At 50.3% G+C, this 18544-nt stretch overlaps 6 protein-coding genes across 6 annotated transcripts; 3 read left to right on the top strand and 3 right to left on the bottom strand.

Annotated features, from left to right (window-relative positions):
- Positions 1-2335: 2335 nt before the first annotated feature.
- On the bottom strand, positions 2336-3730 carry GT037_003274 (uncharacterized protein; the record flags this gene model as incomplete). Its single annotated transcript, XM_038928321.1, has 1 exon — positions 2336-3730. The coding sequence occupies one exon, from the start codon at positions 3728-3730 to the stop codon at positions 2336-2338; it is 1395 nt and encodes a 464-aa protein (XP_038789599.1).
- Positions 3731-6884: 3154 nt separating this feature from the next.
- On the top strand, positions 6885-7314 carry GT037_003273 (uncharacterized protein; the record flags this gene model as incomplete). Its single annotated transcript, XM_038928320.1, has 3 exons — positions 6885-6959; positions 7036-7195; positions 7256-7314. 3 exons carry the CDS (start codon positions 6885-6887, stop codon positions 7312-7314), a joined length of 294 nt encoding a protein of 97 aa, XP_038789598.1.
- A 1174-nt stretch (positions 7315-8488) lies between these two features.
- On the top strand, positions 8489-9838 carry GT037_003272 (fmn-linked oxidoreductase; the record flags this gene model as incomplete). The annotated part of the gene is made up of 1 exon (XM_038928319.1): positions 8489-9838. The coding sequence occupies one exon, from the start codon at positions 8489-8491 to the stop codon at positions 9836-9838; it is 1350 nt and encodes a 449-aa protein (XP_038789597.1).
- A 138-nt stretch (positions 9839-9976) lies between these two features.
- On the bottom strand, positions 9977-10561 carry GT037_003271 (uncharacterized protein; the record flags this gene model as incomplete). The annotated part of the gene is made up of 1 exon (XM_038928318.1): positions 9977-10561. One exon carries the CDS (start codon positions 10559-10561, stop codon positions 9977-9979), a length of 585 nt encoding a protein of 194 aa, XP_038789596.1.
- A 695-nt stretch (positions 10562-11256) lies between these two features.
- GT037_003270 (cell cycle checkpoint protein) lies at positions 11257-15880 on the bottom strand (the record flags this gene model as incomplete). The annotated part of the gene is made up of 8 exons (XM_038928317.1): positions 11257-13233; positions 13570-13646; positions 13695-14490; positions 14541-14553; positions 14603-14708; positions 15145-15175; positions 15223-15708; positions 15758-15880. The coding sequence occupies 8 exons, from the start codon at positions 15878-15880 to the stop codon at positions 11257-11259; spliced, it is 3609 nt and encodes a 1202-aa protein (XP_038789595.1).
- A 1175-nt stretch (positions 15881-17055) lies between these two features.
- GT037_003269 (uncharacterized protein) lies at positions 17056-18397 on the top strand (the record flags this gene model as incomplete). The annotated part of the gene is made up of 6 exons (XM_038928316.1): positions 17056-17295; positions 17351-17694; positions 17751-17790; positions 17856-17957; positions 18025-18101; positions 18166-18397. 6 exons carry the CDS (start codon positions 17056-17058, stop codon positions 18395-18397), a joined length of 1035 nt encoding a protein of 344 aa, XP_038789594.1.
- Positions 18398-18544: the final 147 nt, after the last annotated feature.

Here is an 18544-nt window from a genome sequence, read left to right as displayed (position 1 = left end):
AGACCCACTGGTTGCGAGAATGCGCAGTCGCTATGCCTTGAATAGGCTTAGCTACCGTTGTCATACTCCAGCTTGGCCAAAAGCCTATCCCAGAAGGTACATGAAGATGCAGGAACAGAATTAACTTGCTGCTGTATGTGGGCTGAAGACGAGGGTCGTACGCACTAGGACTGTGAGGTCACATTACTAGTCCGCACCTGCGGAACACACTCGCCTGCTCTTTATCGTGACTGGCTGTTCCGAATATGTCGACCTTCACTATTTGCACACACGGGATAATGGGCATCGCAACCATGTCGAAACTCGGATGGCGACATACGCCTCGAAGCTTGACAACGCCTCAATGCGCACTGTCCAGATACCGGTACGCCCAATCGTCACATTCCCATACCGTTCAGAGCAAAAGAAGTAAGACTTGGCCAATACGACTTGCATAGACGCTCACGTTTGTTCGGCTTCCCGGTCAATTCGGCATCGGGAGAAGCGCCACGTTCTTTGTGACGGAAGGATGCCCACGAGCGAGCCAGCATCACGGCATCCCGACAAACTGGATAGAAGGATTTGCAGCAACACAACAGCGAAAACCCCTGAGGCTATCTATGGACTCCGATTACGATCGGTACCCAGCGCAATGGAAACAGGCGATGAACACTTGGTCGAACCAGGAAATTACGCGATACAGGAACACAAGGCTAACCAGCAGGCATATTCGATCGTACAGCGTAGGTGCAGTATCGCTGTCGACTGTGGAGCCAGGTGATTGGTGCGTTTCTCGAAAACGGAGAATGCGACGCTGAAGGACGACGCCGGCAGTAGCTTTCACAATACAATACGACGCATCCACACCACCGGCATTGCACACATCGCCGAGGTTCGTCTTTCACATGAAGACACACACACATCACCGACCCGAAAGCTCTACGCGCCCACCTCGCAGCATATCAACTTGGATCGACAAACGACTGTAAGAATATCTGTAGCTTCGCTTTCCTTATACACAGCCCCAAAAATAGGACCCCAACCCATACCGATCTGCTATCCTTCAAACAAGCGCGACAAGCGCTTGTAGGGCTGACTGAGCCATAACGTCAGCGCATTCACCCGATTTGGCATCTCCGCGTTGCTGTTCAGCTGAGCTCGCTCATTGGTCAGACTTGCAGTAGTACAAATGTATTTTGGGAGATATGTCAGCTACAAGATATTCGCCTGACTAGGACTTATTTGGCAAGATTCAAGTCATATGAAGAGCGGATTGGGGTTATTTTGGGGTCTGAACATTGCCCAACTGGGTAGTCACATGTGGATTAGGAAGCCATGTGTACTCGGTGTTTGGGACAATAGATCAGTCCATCAGCCTGGGTATAGGACCCACTAACGCCCTCGGACATAAATTTATGACCGCGTCTGTCTACCTGGATCCGACATAGCAATCATCTTCAGAAAACTACATCCCCGACGGCTAGATACAATAGCCCGACGCACATCACTAGCCACACCACAGCCTCACCTACAATACCTCCGCCACATTACTCAGATTCTAGGCTACGAGGCTCGTCGCCGATCATGTTTGTCGTATCCGAGACTGAGATGAGTACGCTTCCGCCTTCCGAGTAGTTGCACGATGACGCCTATGGGATCTGCAATGCCACAGCACGCGTGCCGCAGGTGTAGGGACGAGAAATATAGTTCCTTAGAACGTAGTACAACATCTATGACCTTGTCAGGTACCTTGTGTAGCATGCTACCTGGCTTACTGCTCTAAGTTTCATGCACTGCCTGACCGATATCAGTCGTCCGATACGCACGACAAGGCATCAGGAGTCATTGATGCAGTTCCCACTCATGGTCCGTATTCAGACCGCGAGTTAGACACTTTGCCAAGGTTTGTATCGATTTCTAATATGTCGGTATTAGCAATCGTGATGTTGGCTCGGAGCGACCGACCCGCACTTGACGTGCAGCCTCGTGCTCTCGGGTAAGGCTGACCGATCGGCATTCGATCTACAACTCTTCTACTGAATACAGAACGAGGCTGACCACACATCAATAACGTGGGATATGCGGGCAGCAGCTTTAGTTTCACGACGACGACGTTGGTAATGCACGAATGTCAAGATACGTAATCTCTTTGATGCTTCTCGGAGAGACCGAGAACAAGTCGCGTTCGTCGCGTTCGTAGCGGTATCATTCCCACGAATCGGAAATAAAGCTACAGTATACACAGAAGAACGCAATTCGTATAACATTCATGTGGATGAACAGAGATGAAAGAGAAACTGATCTAGTCATGATTCGTCAACCCGTCTTTACCCATTTCGAGCTGTCGGGAAACGTTCTACTTTCCTGTCCCGTTTGCCGGAAAACGACGCTCTACCTTCTTATCGAACTTGCCGGTCTTGCTCAGCAGCCTTCTTGCACTCTGGATTCTCGAAAGAAAAGACTTTGATTTAGGCCGCTGGCTAGCATCAGAATCGAGACACATCTCAAGATATGTACGCAACTCGGATGTGTATTCAGCAAATCCTGGATGACGAGTTTGATACAAGAAGCCCGCAGTGAAGATATCTTTATAGGGACGGTTCGTCATACAATACATAAGCGAAATGACTAATCCAAGCTGGTACATGTCAGCCGCTTCTGTTGGTAGAGCGCCTTCTGGAGGCTCATAATCACCAGATATAGCCGGCAGACTCCACCAGGGTTTGGGTTGCGCTGCCATTTCGCTGTCGGTGATGGCACAGCCGAAATCTGCGAGTTTGATGCGTACTGGGTAGTCATATGGTGATTGCTTGGAACAATCATCGAACTTGTATGGTGAGGTTGGTATGGCGAGAGTACAAAGTATGTTGGATGCAATTATGTCACGGTGGGAAACGGCATCCCACGTACCAGGTAGAGCGTTGTCAGGTCCATGGTGGAGGTATGCCACTGCGGAAACGAGGGATTCGAAGACTTGCCATACAAAATCTTCGGGTATGAGCTCTTCGTTTTGGTTGCAGCGCGTGATGACATCTAATAGAGTTTTCTTGTCACAGTATTCCGTTACTAGGTAGGGTGTAGCGTGGCGCTCCGTAACTGTGCATGGTAGATGCCCGTCGAAGAAAGAGATTATACTAGTATGGGACAGGCGGCGTAGAATGCCAATCTCTCGACTCGAACGACCGGGATCTATGGCTTCTGAGGTCAGGAGCTTCATAATACATCTTTCGCCATTCATTTTATCGAGGACGAAGAGAATGCCCTGGTTGCACGAACCCTTGACTTCTGTAAGTTGAGACGTGATAACCCACCGACCACCAACGGTTTGTCCAACAGCGAACTTGTCGCCAGTACATTTCTTGTTCTGATACTGCAGTAGCCACCTTTTAGCATTTTCACGATCATCCCATGTTTTTGGTGGTTTGTTGTTGAAGACCAGTCGTATGAAATTCGCGAGACCGGGAACATCTGCAGGATCACCCTCCGAAACTATGAGGTCTACATGATCAAAGAATGTAGCGACTTCATCATCATTATCATTAGTTGGAAACTTATAGATCTTCCGAAAGTGACGAAGAGTAAGTTGATTGGGTTGGTCGAGCGAGGGGTCTTCTTTGATGTGGAATTCGGCAAGGCCTAGCATGGTTTCGCAGAATGCTGAAGATTCGTCTTCGTGAACCGCCACGCCGATGTCTTTTCGGTCGCCTTCATGGATGCCATCGCAAACTGTCGCGTTTCCATCTACAGACATTCTTTTAAGGCGTCTTATCAGAAAGCGAAGGTATCTAGGCAGATGACTACGTGGTACACGGGCTTGTTCGAGGCAGATGAAATCTTCGCGGTGCTACTGCCAGCTCTTATACAAAATGCTTCTGGACACCGTGTATATACTCTGATGTGTTTTGTTCTTTCATCTAGATGATTGACAGTAACACAGTGCTGAATGTCGTTGTGGTGAGCGTTCTAGCGTTCGATTCTTGCCTGTGCTCGATCACCGTAGACTTTTGGCACATGTCGTCAAAGTGGTCTGTGATAACACTACGTGCTGGGAGGATGTCTAACCACTCATGATCTCTTGTTCTATTTCTCTTCATTCATCATCAAGAAGAACGTTTGTCATACACCTTTTGCATTAGCGCAGCATATCGTCTGTATTCTTCAATATGACATCAAAGGTAATCACTACCAGAACAAGGAATATTTGTAAGGATGTTGCAACTAAACCGTTGGATGGGATCACAGCAGAAGTCGAAGACGGCATGTTTCACCTAACAATTTCTGGCCAGGACAACCTTAGACCCGCACTGAAACGATCACGAAAAGCCCAGAGAGTTGTGATCATACAAGCAAGTTTGATATATTCTGGGACGAAGCTGGTATTGATTAGCCGGACGCCAAAGATTATGATTCAGTTCGGGGATGTCTTCAGCTATCCGATCGCCAGAATGTGCGATTTCGGCTGCGCAATGCGGCAATTGGGAACAGTGACGATAAAAAGTGCGAACCACCAGATGATTAGTATACTACAGAAGCCACCGGCGTATACCAGACCAGGTCGCTTATGTGCTGTGTGATACAGAACACCGTGAGTCCCTCTACTTTCGACGAAGAGGCGATACAGCCGGCGAAATTCGATACTTCAAGCTCCTTGCACTATTTGCGTGAGCTAGGCCACCTCATCGACAGGTACGTGGATGGATATGAGCAACGAAGTTGGCTCGTGGTGGACATGCACTGGATGAGATGACGTGAGTTGACATGCCGTCTGTCAAGGCCTGGAGAAGGTGCAGAAGAGCACCATTGAAGTGATTATTTCGAAGAGACAGCTCAGGTGCTTAACATCTCAGGGATGGTTCTCGACAGCAAGTACCCGACGAATGATTGCATCTTATCTTGCATAACCAAGTTCTAGCTCTCACCGCCTCAGGCTTTGAACCTTGTACACCCCATCACTCCCTCCCAAATCTGGTCTTGCTCGCCTAATTCCACTTCTTCGACGATCAGAACGGTGTTCAGTAACTTCGGCGACCTTGTGTAGTAACTTCGGCGACCTTGTGTTTGCGCTAGGACCGAACTACCACCGAGCCAAGGATGCACTGTTCGATAGGGCATCATCCGTCGCAAGGTACACGATGCTTCCAATTCGATGTGTACAACAAGTGTCTTGGGGTACGCGCGTATGTGGATAGACACGCGCCCATCAGCATAACTTCCATGTGGGTCAGGCGGGCCGTGTGGGTCTATCCCCGGAGTCAGGTTCAGGCCAACGGTCCGTTGAAGGATTAAATCCTACGTAGTTATGAAACCTTAGAATCAATGAATGACGATTCTGTGTCTTCTCGATGATTTACTGGGATACGGGGTGTTCAATAGTGACCGACATGTTCCGTCATTGTTGCGATGTCAGAAGCGCTGATCTCGAAAAACAGAACGTACAGAATCGCGACATGCGTTGGGCATTCGAAGAAGGAATTGTTAAAGCAACAACCATCGTTGTCAGATCTGAATATGCTCGGATACCGCCTCGTGGGGCTGCTGGGGCCACATAAAGATAAGATCGTGGTTGTGAGGGAGCATAGGTTGCGCCAGCGATGCCTTCGTCGGTGGCCTGAGAGGGTCCAGTGACTCTCAGCTCCAATCATATCGCTGGCTTCAGCGCGTGGTACTTCTTCAGTTTCTGACGCACAGGGGCGAATGCATACTCTTCATTGCCGTCCGGTGATCAGATCTCATCCGAAAGCTACCAATCTTTCCCTACCATTCTTTTCATCCGATCTTGCTCCACGGAGACAGTATGCGGTGCAGCCCTGCAGCCCCGTCAACTTCATCAACGAGAGGCAGCTTTTTTTTTTGGTTCCAGGAGGCTTTGCTATCGGCGATCGCAATCATATGTACAAGAGTCTCCGTAAGTGAGTGGAACATCGTCGGTATAGAGTCCGCCGCGAGGCTGGGGCTAAGGATCGACTATCCGCCGCTAGTGCCGCCACCCGTGCGGTACAATCTCGGGAATCATTGACAGCTCACCATTCCTTCATTACTTGTTGCGATTCAGTCCGCAGCATCAACTTTGCCATTGCTTGGTCTGTAACGAAAACACCTGATATCCGTACGCGGTGGAGTGACTACTGAATTCAATATATGTCCATAGCATTCGTTCACAGAATCATCTTCAGTGATTATAGTGTTGCGCAGGAGATCCAAGTACATTGCCGCTGATGAGCAGTCACAGCCCCAATGTCGCACGCAAGGATATGATGCTACCACTATCGTCATCTTGCTGCGACTTCCAAGATTAGGCGTTCTGTCTGTGACGCTCCGATATGGAGTCTACCATCAGGCGATCACTATCATGGACGCGATCAGCAAACGTTGAAGGTGAAGAAAGACTCCACAGTAGTTGATGGTCAAGATAACTCCATCAGAATGACTTTCTTTGTCTCCTTTCTGGCAATAACTTGTTGATCCGCGTGGTCCACTGTCACTTCAACTCCACCACTGGGTGCCTTACGATACTGGCAGCGACCTTCCGCACGGAAGACGCCTTAGGCCACCGAGTATTGGGTGCCCCTTCAACGTAGTGCAACAACTCTGAGTAAGAGACTCCGCTGCTGCTTGCCTGAAGACGTCGGGGGGCTGATCGCAAGTCTTCGCGTTGTGGAAGCATCTGCGCTCTTGATCCCCGAAATTACACGAATACAGCATGGCACAGCAAGCCTGCAAAATGTATAAGTATCAGCCCTTTCTCTCTTCGAGTGCTCACCATCCAACACAATCTACAAACATCCAACACATCATCACTCCACTTCCACTTCCACTTCCACTTCCATTCCAGACACTTTTTCAGTGTGTCTCTCCAGCCCCTCTGGCTCTTGCTTATAGCTGACCCGATGTTTCAGAACTTCAAAATGCAGTTCACTCTTGCCTCCGTCATGGTCATTGCTGCCGCTCTCGCTCCGGCAGTCAGCGCTTTCTCCGTTACCGTAAGCGTCTTTTCCAGAATTTTGATAGCTCCTCTTCTTTGCGCATAACCTTGGCTAACTTGATATCCTCATCTAGAACTGTGAGACCGGACAATACAAGAACTACGGCGCAAACGGAAACAGTGGCTGCAAGGGCTTCACTACTGGCAACAGGGTTGCATACGACAGCAACAAGGGTTACACCCTAAGGGTCTTTGGATCGACCGACTGCCAGGGTGATGCTATCAAGGAGATCTGTAAGTCTATATTTGTCAAAGCGATACAAAACATATACTGATTCTGAAACTCCTATGTAGCTCAGCAGAACACTTGTGTCGACGTTGGCTTCAACGGACTGTCCGTCGAGGTCTTCTAGATCTGGAGAAGCGTCTCTACTAGCGAGAACGAAGGGGAGTATCATGTTTCCAGATAGGGAAGAGACTCGGAGTTGACGCTATCCAACATAGCCTAGTCATCCGCCGTGTATCTTAGCTATCTGGACTGCTATAGAATGGTCATTCATTCATTTACACATTCGCCCTAGCCTTTCCAGTGATTCCTTTCGACAGACGTTTCTTTGCTTCTATTTTGGTGTCCACAGCCTGGCTTCGATGTGTTGACTTACGACGAGCAAACTGCGAAAGAAACTTACACCCTCGTTTGCAGCTAACAGTTATTCCATCTCTCCACCGCTCGTTGAGCAAAAGTGCTGGAACATTCTTGAGGCTGCGCTTTACTGATCAGAGACTCCACAAGCCATGCAACGCAAGTGGCGCACTCAGGCCAGAGCTGCACGGCGCGGTCGTTACGCGACTGCCTAGACCGCCTGATCAATGGATACCGCCATTCAATACAACACGCCATCGCAATAGCTAGTCATTCGGTGCTGAGAGCTCGCGGTCTTGGGCTGGAGTGTTGTTTTGCGAGTGCATGGTAGCAGTCTCGACATCGGTTGGCGTTCATTCGGGGCGATCACAGAGGCCAGTACATATGCCTAGGTGTCTTTAATGTCTGAATTGCGAATAAGGATTAGCTGGAACGGCATCTTGATGAAAATCGTTGTAGCTGGCAGGCACGTGACAATCGCATCATTATCGGGCCGATACAGTAGGTTCCTGAAGGATCTGTGACACGGGAATAACACTTGACGTTAAAACACGGCGCTGCCCAGGGCCATTTCCTGACCCCACAAACAGCTCATTCATCGAATAGCCTAACTCGATCTCCAGGCACCCCAATAAGAGGCCGATCTAGACCTGTGTTTCGCCTACATCTGCCGAGGTATCGCTGCCGAGCCTAGCTTGTAGCGTACCTCGATGACGTTATTATGGATCGTTCTCGGACGACCCCGTGGTCGTCATTGTTTAGCAACCATTCCATATAGCCGCTTAGAAATGCGAAAAAGTTGAAGCACTAACACATTACTTATAGAGCTTTGTTGATCGCGCATTCAATCTCAGCATATTCTCTAACACGCACCTTGCAAACCTTGATTTCATTTACTCACGACATCTCTTTTTTGTTAGATACCCATTCAAATTTCAGCAAACATGGCACCACGACGATACGAAGCAGAGAAGGTAGACCCCGCGCCATTGGGCAAGCCTCTCGACTTTGCTTTCTCCAAGAAGACTGCTCAGAACCGATTTCTCAAGGGTGCTATGACCGAGCGCCTATCATCATGGGATCCCCAAAACCTCGAAGCTCGTGGTGTCCCGTCCAAGAACCTAGTCAACGTTTACCGACGATGGGGTGAGGGTGAATTCGGTGTCATCCTGACCGGTAACATCATGATCGAGTACGACCACCTAGAAGCTGCCGGCAACCCCATCATTCCCCGTGGCTCAAAGTACGAGGGTGAGCGGTTCGAGATGTTCAAGGAACTTGCAACTCAGTCGAAGAAGCACGGTTCTTTGATTGTTGGACAAGTCAGCCACCCTGGTCGTCAGGTAGCCGACAACATCCAGAAGAATCCCATCTCCGCATCCGATGTACAGTTGGAAGGCAACGTCATGGGCATGACCTTTGCTAAGCCCCGCGCCGCAACCGACGAGGACATTAAGAACGTCATCGAAGGCTTCGCTCACGCAGCCGAGTACCTAGAGAAGGCCGGATACGACGGTATTCAACTCCACGGCGCTCACGGCTACCTACTTGCGCAGTTCCTTTCCCCAACAACCAACAAGCGCACCGATAAGTACGGCGGATCCCTCGAGAACCGTGCCCGCATCGTCACCGAGATCGGCCAGGAAGTACGCAAGCGCACATCATCTAACTTCGTGCTTGGCATCAAGCTGAACTCTGTTGAGTTCCAAGACAAGGGTTTCGGCACAGAGGAGGCTGCGACTCTGTGCAAGCTGCTTGAGGACAACAGCTTCGACTTCGTCGAGCTGTCTGGTGGTACATATGAGAAGCTTGCTTTCGGTCACCAGCGCGAGTCAACTAAGAAGCGAGAAGCTTTCTTCCTCGAATTCGCAGAGAAGATTACACCCTCGCTCTCCAAGACCAAGACCTACGTTACTGGTGGCTTGAAGAGTGCTGCCGCCATGGTGGACGCATTGAAAACTGTTGACGGTGTCGGACTTGCCCGCCCAGTGTGCTTGGAGCCTGAACTGCCTCGCCAGATCATCAACGGCGAGGTTCATGCCGCGATCGACCAATTGACCGACGACAACGACTTCGGTATTACCAACGTCGCGGCTGGCACACAAATCAGGCAATTGGGCAAGGACCACCAGCCTATTGACCTGAGTGACGAGAAGAACTTTGAGGCGTTCCAGAAGGACATGGGTACTTGGGCCCAAGGCTTCTCAGACGACAAGACCGGAAGCAAGTACGGATACGTCGACATCGAGAGTGTTCAGCCCACTCCCTACGCCTCCGCTGCACCTGCCTCATAAACGTAGGTTGCATCAATAACGTGTAAATAAATAGATGAAATAGAAACGAACTGAACGACCAAGATCAATAAGTTGCTATGTCCATTGCAAGCCAAAAACCCAAGTCCATTACTAGAAATCCATTCAAGATTACGTCGCCTATTCAGGAGTCGGAGTAATAGGTGTTTCATGATACTCCTGCTCATCAATCTCCCTAATAACCTCAACTGTCCATCTCTGCGTCTTCTTCCCCTCGTCTTTCTCACTCAACACAACCTCCCTCCTATCCTCCCTCTCACCAACATCCAAAACTTTCAACACACCACTCGCTTCATTCCCAATCCACCACGTACCATCTTCCCACTGTCCGATACTCCAGTCCAGCGCATTTGCTGTATCAGTAGCATCCGCCCGCCTCAACACCGCTTTCGACGTGTCATCTGCGTAGACATCGAGTTGCCGGTTTGGCCCCAGCCACCATGTGCGGATGCGGTAGGTGTTGGAGGTGGAGGTCGTATCCCTTGATGGCTCGCTGGCTTGGGGAGGGCAATGAGGTGTACCTGAAGGGGTGAATGACCAGTATTGGCCAGAGTAGTACCCTTCGCGAGTTACTTTGAGGAGACCGGTGCTGTTTTGTCTGCCGGCATCATTTATGACGTCGAGGGTGGGATTGGAGGGGTTCGAAGTGTTTGTTATGCGGTGGAAGTGGTGTGGAGAGAAGGGCGGTTGTGATGGGGTTGTCATTTTGGATGGCAGTAGAAGATGGTGATGAGAACAATGGTTGGTGACGAACTGAGAGAAAGTGAAGACATTTGGAGCATCGTGAGTTTTATGTTTGAAGCATAATGATAGCTGAAGATTTGTTGAGCGAACTTGGTACTTTTCGGTGGTCATTTGCTTAACAGATCGTATTTGCCGTCCTGTGGCGTTTAGCACGAGACATACAAAACGCATAGAACATTGCCCTATCACAAGGTTACAAACAAGCCAAGAAAACGACCTATTGGAGTATTGAATAAACTTTTCAGGCAGCCAGGGACAAGATCAGGGGAGTGCGTCGATCACTTGACCAGCTGACTGTCAGCCACTAGGCAACGTCCTCATTAGTGTCCCAATTGCGGCTGTCCATGTATTTTGTTGGGACATATGGGCATGTTCGTGACCCGACAGCATAATTGTTGAGGGTGTGACGAAACGAAAGAGCAGGGAGAAGAAGATGGAACATGGTTGAGAATACATAAGATGACGTCATGCTCAATCGTTGAATTGAATCATTCGTCTCCACAGTCAGACCGTGGCAGTTATTCTCGATAACACATGCCATGACTAGGTTCATCCCCGAAGACATTGCGATATCAACATGGTCGATATGTTTGCATGTATAATCTCAAGGAAAACCGCAGTACGACTTTTCGTACTCGAGTATCGATCCATTCCTACTAGTCTTCGATCCCATCCTCGTTCTTGCCGTCATACCTGATCTTCCTTGGCTCTTTCTTCAGTCCATCCCACATCTCTTTACTGTAGTACCCAAAGCAAACATCACAGTCCCCGCATTTCCCGCAGCCTTGCGGTTCCCTGCGACCGGTGTACACATTGAAGACCCAATCCTCTGGTCTCTCACCCCATGGTCCAGTCTTGAGGTCGTACTTATCAGGCGCTTCAGGAAACTCGATCTGGTGAATTGGCTTGTTCCGATTTGTGAGTGTATGGAGATCGACGCCACGCTTCCTTGCTGTTTCGATCGCGCGGCGGAACCAGATCTTGTCCTTTTCGATGGGTTGAGATGGGCTCTCTATTCCACTCAAGTTTCTACTGTGCTTCTCGACGTTTTCCAAGTACATGGCTAGTGTGCAAGACTCGGATCCGCTGAGGACAGCTAACACCGCGTCTTCAAAGCCTTGTTCCTCAGTCGGCTCCCATTGAACGTAAAAGTTACCAAGCGACCCCCAAAGAACTATTACCTCGTACTGCTTCACACATTCGAAAAAAGTGCGTTCGGCAAGCGCTCCATCACTTTCCCACTCTTCTCTATCGTCTTTTATATTGTACAAGGCTTCGAGTTCAAAATCCGAAATGTCCATGCAAACATGCTTCAAAGCTCTGTGATCGTTGAGCTCTTCCGGGCGGAAGGCGCCGCAACGATAGCCATGAATACTACCATTAGAGTCATAGCCGTAGAACATGAGGCTTTCGAGCGACTGTCCTTGACAGGTGCCTAGGCTGCTGACCCAATTGTCGGCGTGTTCAAGTAATGCATCGCCGGCGCGAAAACAGGCTGTTTGGAGGGCTGACGGGGCGGCCACAATAGCATTGAGAGGCTCGCTGTGTAGCTCGCCGCAATTGTCCAGGAAAAGATGTTTGATGCTGGAAGTTCCGGCTGGTACTAACACGTCCCAAGATACCTCATCATCACTGGTGTCCTCGAGGTCTTTGAAATATAACCTTTCCAGGTGGGGTAGACGCAGGAATTGCACCAGCATCCCTATGCTATTTAGAGGCTCTGTGTTAGGATGGAAGGCATCGTCCACCCAGGTCCCGGAAGGTAGGCCGACCGCGGCTGATTGTAGGTTTTGCAGTCCCGGGCCCCAAGAAGTCTTCTTGTTATGAGAATCATTTATGAAGGTGTCGAGCCATCCAAGACAAGAATATGTTTCGACCTCGTGACGCGCTGGTAAGACAAACTTGACATCTCGAAGTCTCGGACAATGAACAATAAGAAGGGCTTTTAGGTAAGTATCATGCCCGTCCAGGATCTGCGTACGTGCTTCATCGATACGCCGGGGTAGAAGACGACCCTGTCCCTGCTCCAGTCGCTCTAAATAATCGTCGATTTCGCCAGGTATGAACTCCCACGCTATCGGTGACTGCATACTCTGATCGACGGGTGTTTCAAAATCGAGCATTTTCCACAGGTCCCATCCTCTGCGGTCATACCAGACTTCTAAGGATCGAACGTGCCATGCCAGAATAGGGTCACCGTATCCAAATGCGCTTCGAAGGAGAGTGGGAATCGTAGCGGGGTCAACATCAGACGCAACACCGTATTTCAGCTGGGCATCGCGATGGCGCTTGAACACGTCCGCGGAACATGCGTATAAATGTTTGCAGGAACATGCGAAGTCGATATGGGATGCGGGGGGTATAAAATCGATTATACGATGAACGAGTTCAGTCGCAAGATTGGTGAGAAAACATGTATCGTCGGTATTGACTGTGTGCACGTCGCTCAGGTTGGATGTATGTGAAGGCAGTGAGGCGGTGAAAGGAGCTTCGTCCATGTTGCAGTATGAAAGATATACGCGAATAAGCCTATCTCGCTCGAAAACACGAGCATAGACATACTTTATACTATCGTGAAAAGGTAACACGAAGCACGAGGCGTAGTCTGGAAGTGGTGCCCGCAGCTTGAAGTTCTAGGCGCCCTTCTGTTGCCTTCGGCTAATGGCATGCTAATTTCCGCCAGCGCTTCCAGCCGCATTTTGTAGCTTGCACACGAGTAATGCGACCCTTATGAATGCAGGACTAGCAAGTTGTTGAAGCAAGTCACCACAAGACCATGGAAGTACTTCTACGGTGGACAACGACGTGAAAATGTGTTGAAAGTTGAGCTCTCGCGAGAAATGGTATCTAGTTCGTGACTCGTAAGCGTGGTGCGGGCACCGAGGTCAATTTGCTATGCGCTGTAGGAGCTGATGAAGTACTGAGTGAATGTCAGCGTTGTGGATGAGAGCATGAGAAGTGCAACGTACTGTCAAGACTGACTCGTCCTCGCCGTTATCGTTGGGCAAGTACACGTAGAGAATGAGTGCATGCTCGTGACAGAAGCCTTTTGGAGTATTAGCATGCTGGTAGAAGTGGGCTTCGTGAGACTTACAGGCAATGACCCGTCCGCCCAGTCTGCCCACACTCATGACCTTGCCCCAGTCCCGGCCGTCAATCCTCACTGTGGCCCAACCTTGTTCGCTACGCCCATCGGCCGACCCTAGCTGCTTCATACGCGTGCTCGGATGTTCAGCAACGCCGTCCTCGCCGCCAGCGACGTGGCCAGGGTCTAGTTCCGGGTTGCTGAGATCGGTCCAGATGGAAGATATGTTCATGGCGTCAGACCTGATGCTTATCTTGAGGCATCCGTGCATATTGGCCGAGACATCTAGGCGGGTTCTCGCTGCCGTCGTCGCACTGCTTGCCTTGGTGGTGTCTGCCAGCGCTAGTTTGGTGAACCTGTCGCTGATGCTTTTCAGTTGTATCAAGGGCGGCAGGATGATGTGCACGTCCGGCTCCCTGCAGACAGGCTCATGCAGATGGGCTACCGTATCCGGAGCAAGCACACGTATAGGTATCTCTTGCGTGATGATGGTCTCGCGGTTGCCTCCACCGAATTCGTTGTCGAAGGCGGCATCGAAGCCGTCGTCATCGTCGTCGCCGTACTCATCGTCGTCGTCGTCCTCATTGGTCAAAGTAGTAGGGAAGGCGCTATACGTGTTCGAGGACGGGGTAGTGGTGACGGTAAGAGCGAGCACGGGCAGGTTGTCCTTCTTGGTGAGGCGTATCTGGGCCGACGTGGCATTGAAGGCCGATTTGAGGGCGCGATTCAGCGACGCGAGCGGAACTTCGAGGTTGATGACATTATCTGCAGCCGACTGCACGCTGATGCTCTCAAAGATGGAGTCCTGCGCGGCGCATTAACCTCCACACGGCCAAGACGAGACAACATGCTTACAATCGAGAGCACACTACACTTGGTTAGAAGGAGCGACACCAAGATACGAAGCGTTTACTCACGCCCATACTTGTGTGCCCTGCTCTGGTATGATGGTGAAGCATACCTGCTCCTCGCTGAGCTTCACCCACGCGAGCGGGCCGAGCGAATTGAGCGACGCTGTAAGCTCTAGACGGTGTCAGCTGCCATCTCACGTATCAAGCACGTGTACCTGCTCGTAAAGGTTGTAATGTTCTGTATCGACGCCTTGAAGCGCATCTTTGCCTTGTCGTCGCACAATGCAGGCGGGATGTCGCGACGCGTCGACAAATGTGGAGGGGAAAGCCGCCCAAGCGAACGTCATCGCTGCCGCTTCACCAACGCCATCATCGCCTTCATCATCATCATCATTATCATCACCATCACGTCTTCTTCTGTCATGGTCATCGCGGATCAGTATTTTGATATGGCATGCATTTTTCGAGGCCTAGAAACATAATATATACATGGCATATTCTCAACCCGTCTATTCGCCATTATGTACGGCGATACACCGATACAGCAACGTCTAGTTCATCTCTCGGCCATGGTCTCCTCTAAACCGTCTGTCTCTGCACAGAAATACCAGTGCTTGATATTGTCGTCTTCGAATACATCTGCCCAAACATTAGCTGAGGTACACCAAGTAACACGCACGACTAACCTGTCCACTGGTTCCTTGTATCTCATATCTTCCTGCGCCTGAGATCGGAACGTTCACGCCGCTCTTGGTCGTCGCAGTCACCGCAGTGAATGATACCGTCCCGAAGTTTGGCGTGGCCACCAGCTGGCCTGGAATTACTTGATATGCCTGGACGAACCAGTCTGCCGCAAGAGCAGTTAAAGCGAATGGGTCCACGCCGGGAGGGGCAGCGAGTGTCTGTGTCGTTCTCTTATTCTGTGTCTTATTCTCGATGGTCACGGTACCCCCAGCGGCAGCCAAGTTGACAGTTACAGTGATCGAATTACCGTTTGCAACAGGAACAGTCGAAGTGGTGTCCGTCACCGGACCAGGAAAGTACGCAGAGAAGCTGTTAAGGGTACTGTTATAAACAATACCACCACCAAGGACGTTATCCTGCTCAAGTGTGTCACCAATGCCCACCCAGATCGAGAGTCGATTGGTGCCCGACAGGTTCGGCACTGTAAACTGTACATGTAGTTGGTACACAATCACGTACAGCATGGAAGCAACTCACAGTCCCTGTGACGGTGGCAAACGAGTCGCCTGCTGGTGCTTTGAGAACAGCACCACCCCGATTCAAGTCAAACGCGGCAGATGCGGCCGACACGCAGCACGCCCAGAGAGCAGCGGTTCTCATGGCTAACTCAGAGCTGTCCAGTAAGGAGAAAAAATGTCGTGTAACAAGCTGTCCAATGAAAAAGAGATGGGAAAGCTTCTAAAGTCGAGCAGCAGAAGAATTCGGTATTCCAGAAGGATATCTGAGACTTCAGAGGCTCTAGCTGACAGCACCACATGGACTATATTACTTTCAAGGAAGCGTACCAGGTTGATCCAGTCTCCCACCTTGCGATCAGATCCATTCTACTCAAACAGCCTGTTCTTTTGACCTGCCGTTCGCCCAAGCCATGCAACTACCCTCCTTTGTCGTCATTCACTTTCCTCAGCTGGGCGCCCTGTAATGGTCCAATGATCATGCGCAAATCATCTATAACGTGCCAAGAATCCCGTACGAGTGGCATGCATTGATGAGGTACGGGGCCTGAACAATTAAAAGAATTGGGGATACTGGTACCCCACAACTTGGCGCGGCGGCAAATGAGATAGATTGAGGCTCGTGGAACCTTGTCTCGACGTCCACGAACATCATCCAGCCAAAATACCAAACAACCAGTCATCGCTTCCCTGTCATGTGAGGTGTCATTGTACAAGTGGGGCGTTACTTGTTCCGCTATCCATCGATGCAACTGCCGACGGGATGTCAAGACTTGCGATATTCGACAAATCTTGGAGATCAACATCGCTGGAGCTATCCGGGCTCAAGGAGGGGCCGTTTCCAATCGCAGCAACGTTGTTGCCGACTTAATGCGTCACGTTCACCATCGTAATGAGACTGTGCGAATTGCCCCAGCCGATCACGAAGTGCACTCGATGCCACCAGAAGCACCATGACTGGCATGGCTGCCTGATACGATAGGAGGGATAAACATGAATGGATAATGAGCAACCGGGAATGACAACTAAGAGACGTTGATGTGCATCGAACCCATCCTTGCAATGCCAGCATGTATCCGCGTCCAACTTAAGGATCCATAATTGCCCTAGCTCCATCCCAACACGAGATGATGCTCATTTTGATTTCCACTAAGACCGGATTATGCCTTTGCGACACAGCATACCCGTTCGGTGTTACCACCCCTGATCCTGGTGACATCGTATGCATATCTCACGCGGCTGTATAAGACGTGCTATATTCTGCGCACAGTTGTACTTTCAGTTTGCTATCTTCCCTTACAGCTCACCACTCTCTCCAACATGAAGGCATTCACTGCTACCGCTCTGGCGCTTGTCGCACCCGCGACTGCACTACTGCGCTTCCCATGCGCTCAGCTAGTCATCGACAGGTTGGATCCGCTGGTCACACCTGGCCAGGCTCCATCTCCTCACTTACATCAAATTCTGGGGGGTAACTCTTTCAATGTTACCATGGACCCGGAAAAGGACATGCCAGGGGAGTCGACATGTACATCTTGTCAGTTCAGCGAGGACTTTTCCGTAAGCAATACCACTCACACCTCGACACGTCTGGGCCAATCTGACGAGCCTATAGAACTACTGGACAGCCGTGCTATACTTCAAAGCCCGAAACGGCACATACAAGCGCGTCCCTCAAATCCCCAACTCAGGCTTCAACGGCGTCAACGGAGGCATGACAGTGTATTACATGCAAGATGGGCTTTATAACTTCCAGCAAACCTCCAAAGTCCAGGCCTTCAAGCCCGGCTTCCGCATGTTCATTGGTGACGTGAATGCCCGTACCAAGGAAGAAGCCGAGCGCTTCCGCCAATTGACATTCACTTGTCTAGACAATATCAACACGCGTGATCCGCAGACTCTTGATTTCCCTACCCAACCATGCAAGACGGGCATCATGACTGCAGTTCGCTTCCCCACGTACGTCATGCTCATCCATCTATCCGTCTTTGTGGTCCTACTAATACCCAACTCAGCTGCTGGGACGGAGTCAACCTTGATTCCCCAGATCATATGGTGAGAGATGTCCCTTCACGAACTGAATATGAGACATATACTGACTTTGTATACCCACATCTCAGGCACACATGAGTTACCCCGAGTTCGGCTCCTTTGAATCTGGCGGTCCCTGTCCCGCTAGTCATCCCGTACGCATGGGTCAGCTCTTCTACGAAGTCATCTGGGTACAAGATATCCCTAGACGAACTGTATCTGAGGGCATATACTGACTTCGTACACGTATCATTGTAGGACACAAGCAAGTTTAACAACAAGGCTGATTGGCCTGAGGATGGTAGTCAACCATTCGTCTGGAGTTTCGGCGATGGGTAAGTCCTCGTTACGATTCGCGCAAGGAAATGCGGCTACTAATGTTCGATGATTGTCGATTAGAACGGGTTACGCGAACCACGGCGATTACCTGTTCGGCTGGCAAGGCGACGCGCTCCAACGTGCTCTTGACTCGCCTTGCTATCAGAACTGTCCTACGCTTAAGACGCAGAATGCTGCTGCGATGAACAAGTGCACGGTTCCGCGTGTCGTGAAAGAAGAGATTGATGCTTGGGTTAATGAACTACCCGGTGGCCACCAGGCGCAATATGTCAAGAAGCGGTGGGCTGAGTAAATTCGACACTCATTCATGAAGTAGACAGCACTAAGACATCTTAGATGGGAGTTGGGAAATTATAACTATTGACTATGACTGTAGGAGCTATCTGAGTTTGTAGAAAACGATATGTGCAAGGCGCGCGTTCTTGGCGTCTTTTCTTGC

Source organism: Alternaria burnsii (genome assembly GCF_013036055.1).
Source record: "Alternaria burnsii strain CBS107.38 chromosome Unknown 746, whole genome shotgun sequence".
NCBI classification, from domain to species: domain Eukaryota; kingdom Fungi; phylum Ascomycota; class Dothideomycetes; order Pleosporales; family Pleosporaceae; genus Alternaria; species Alternaria burnsii.
The sequence above is the reverse complement of the archived record's forward strand: the minus strand, read 5'-3'. Positions and strand labels throughout refer to the sequence as shown.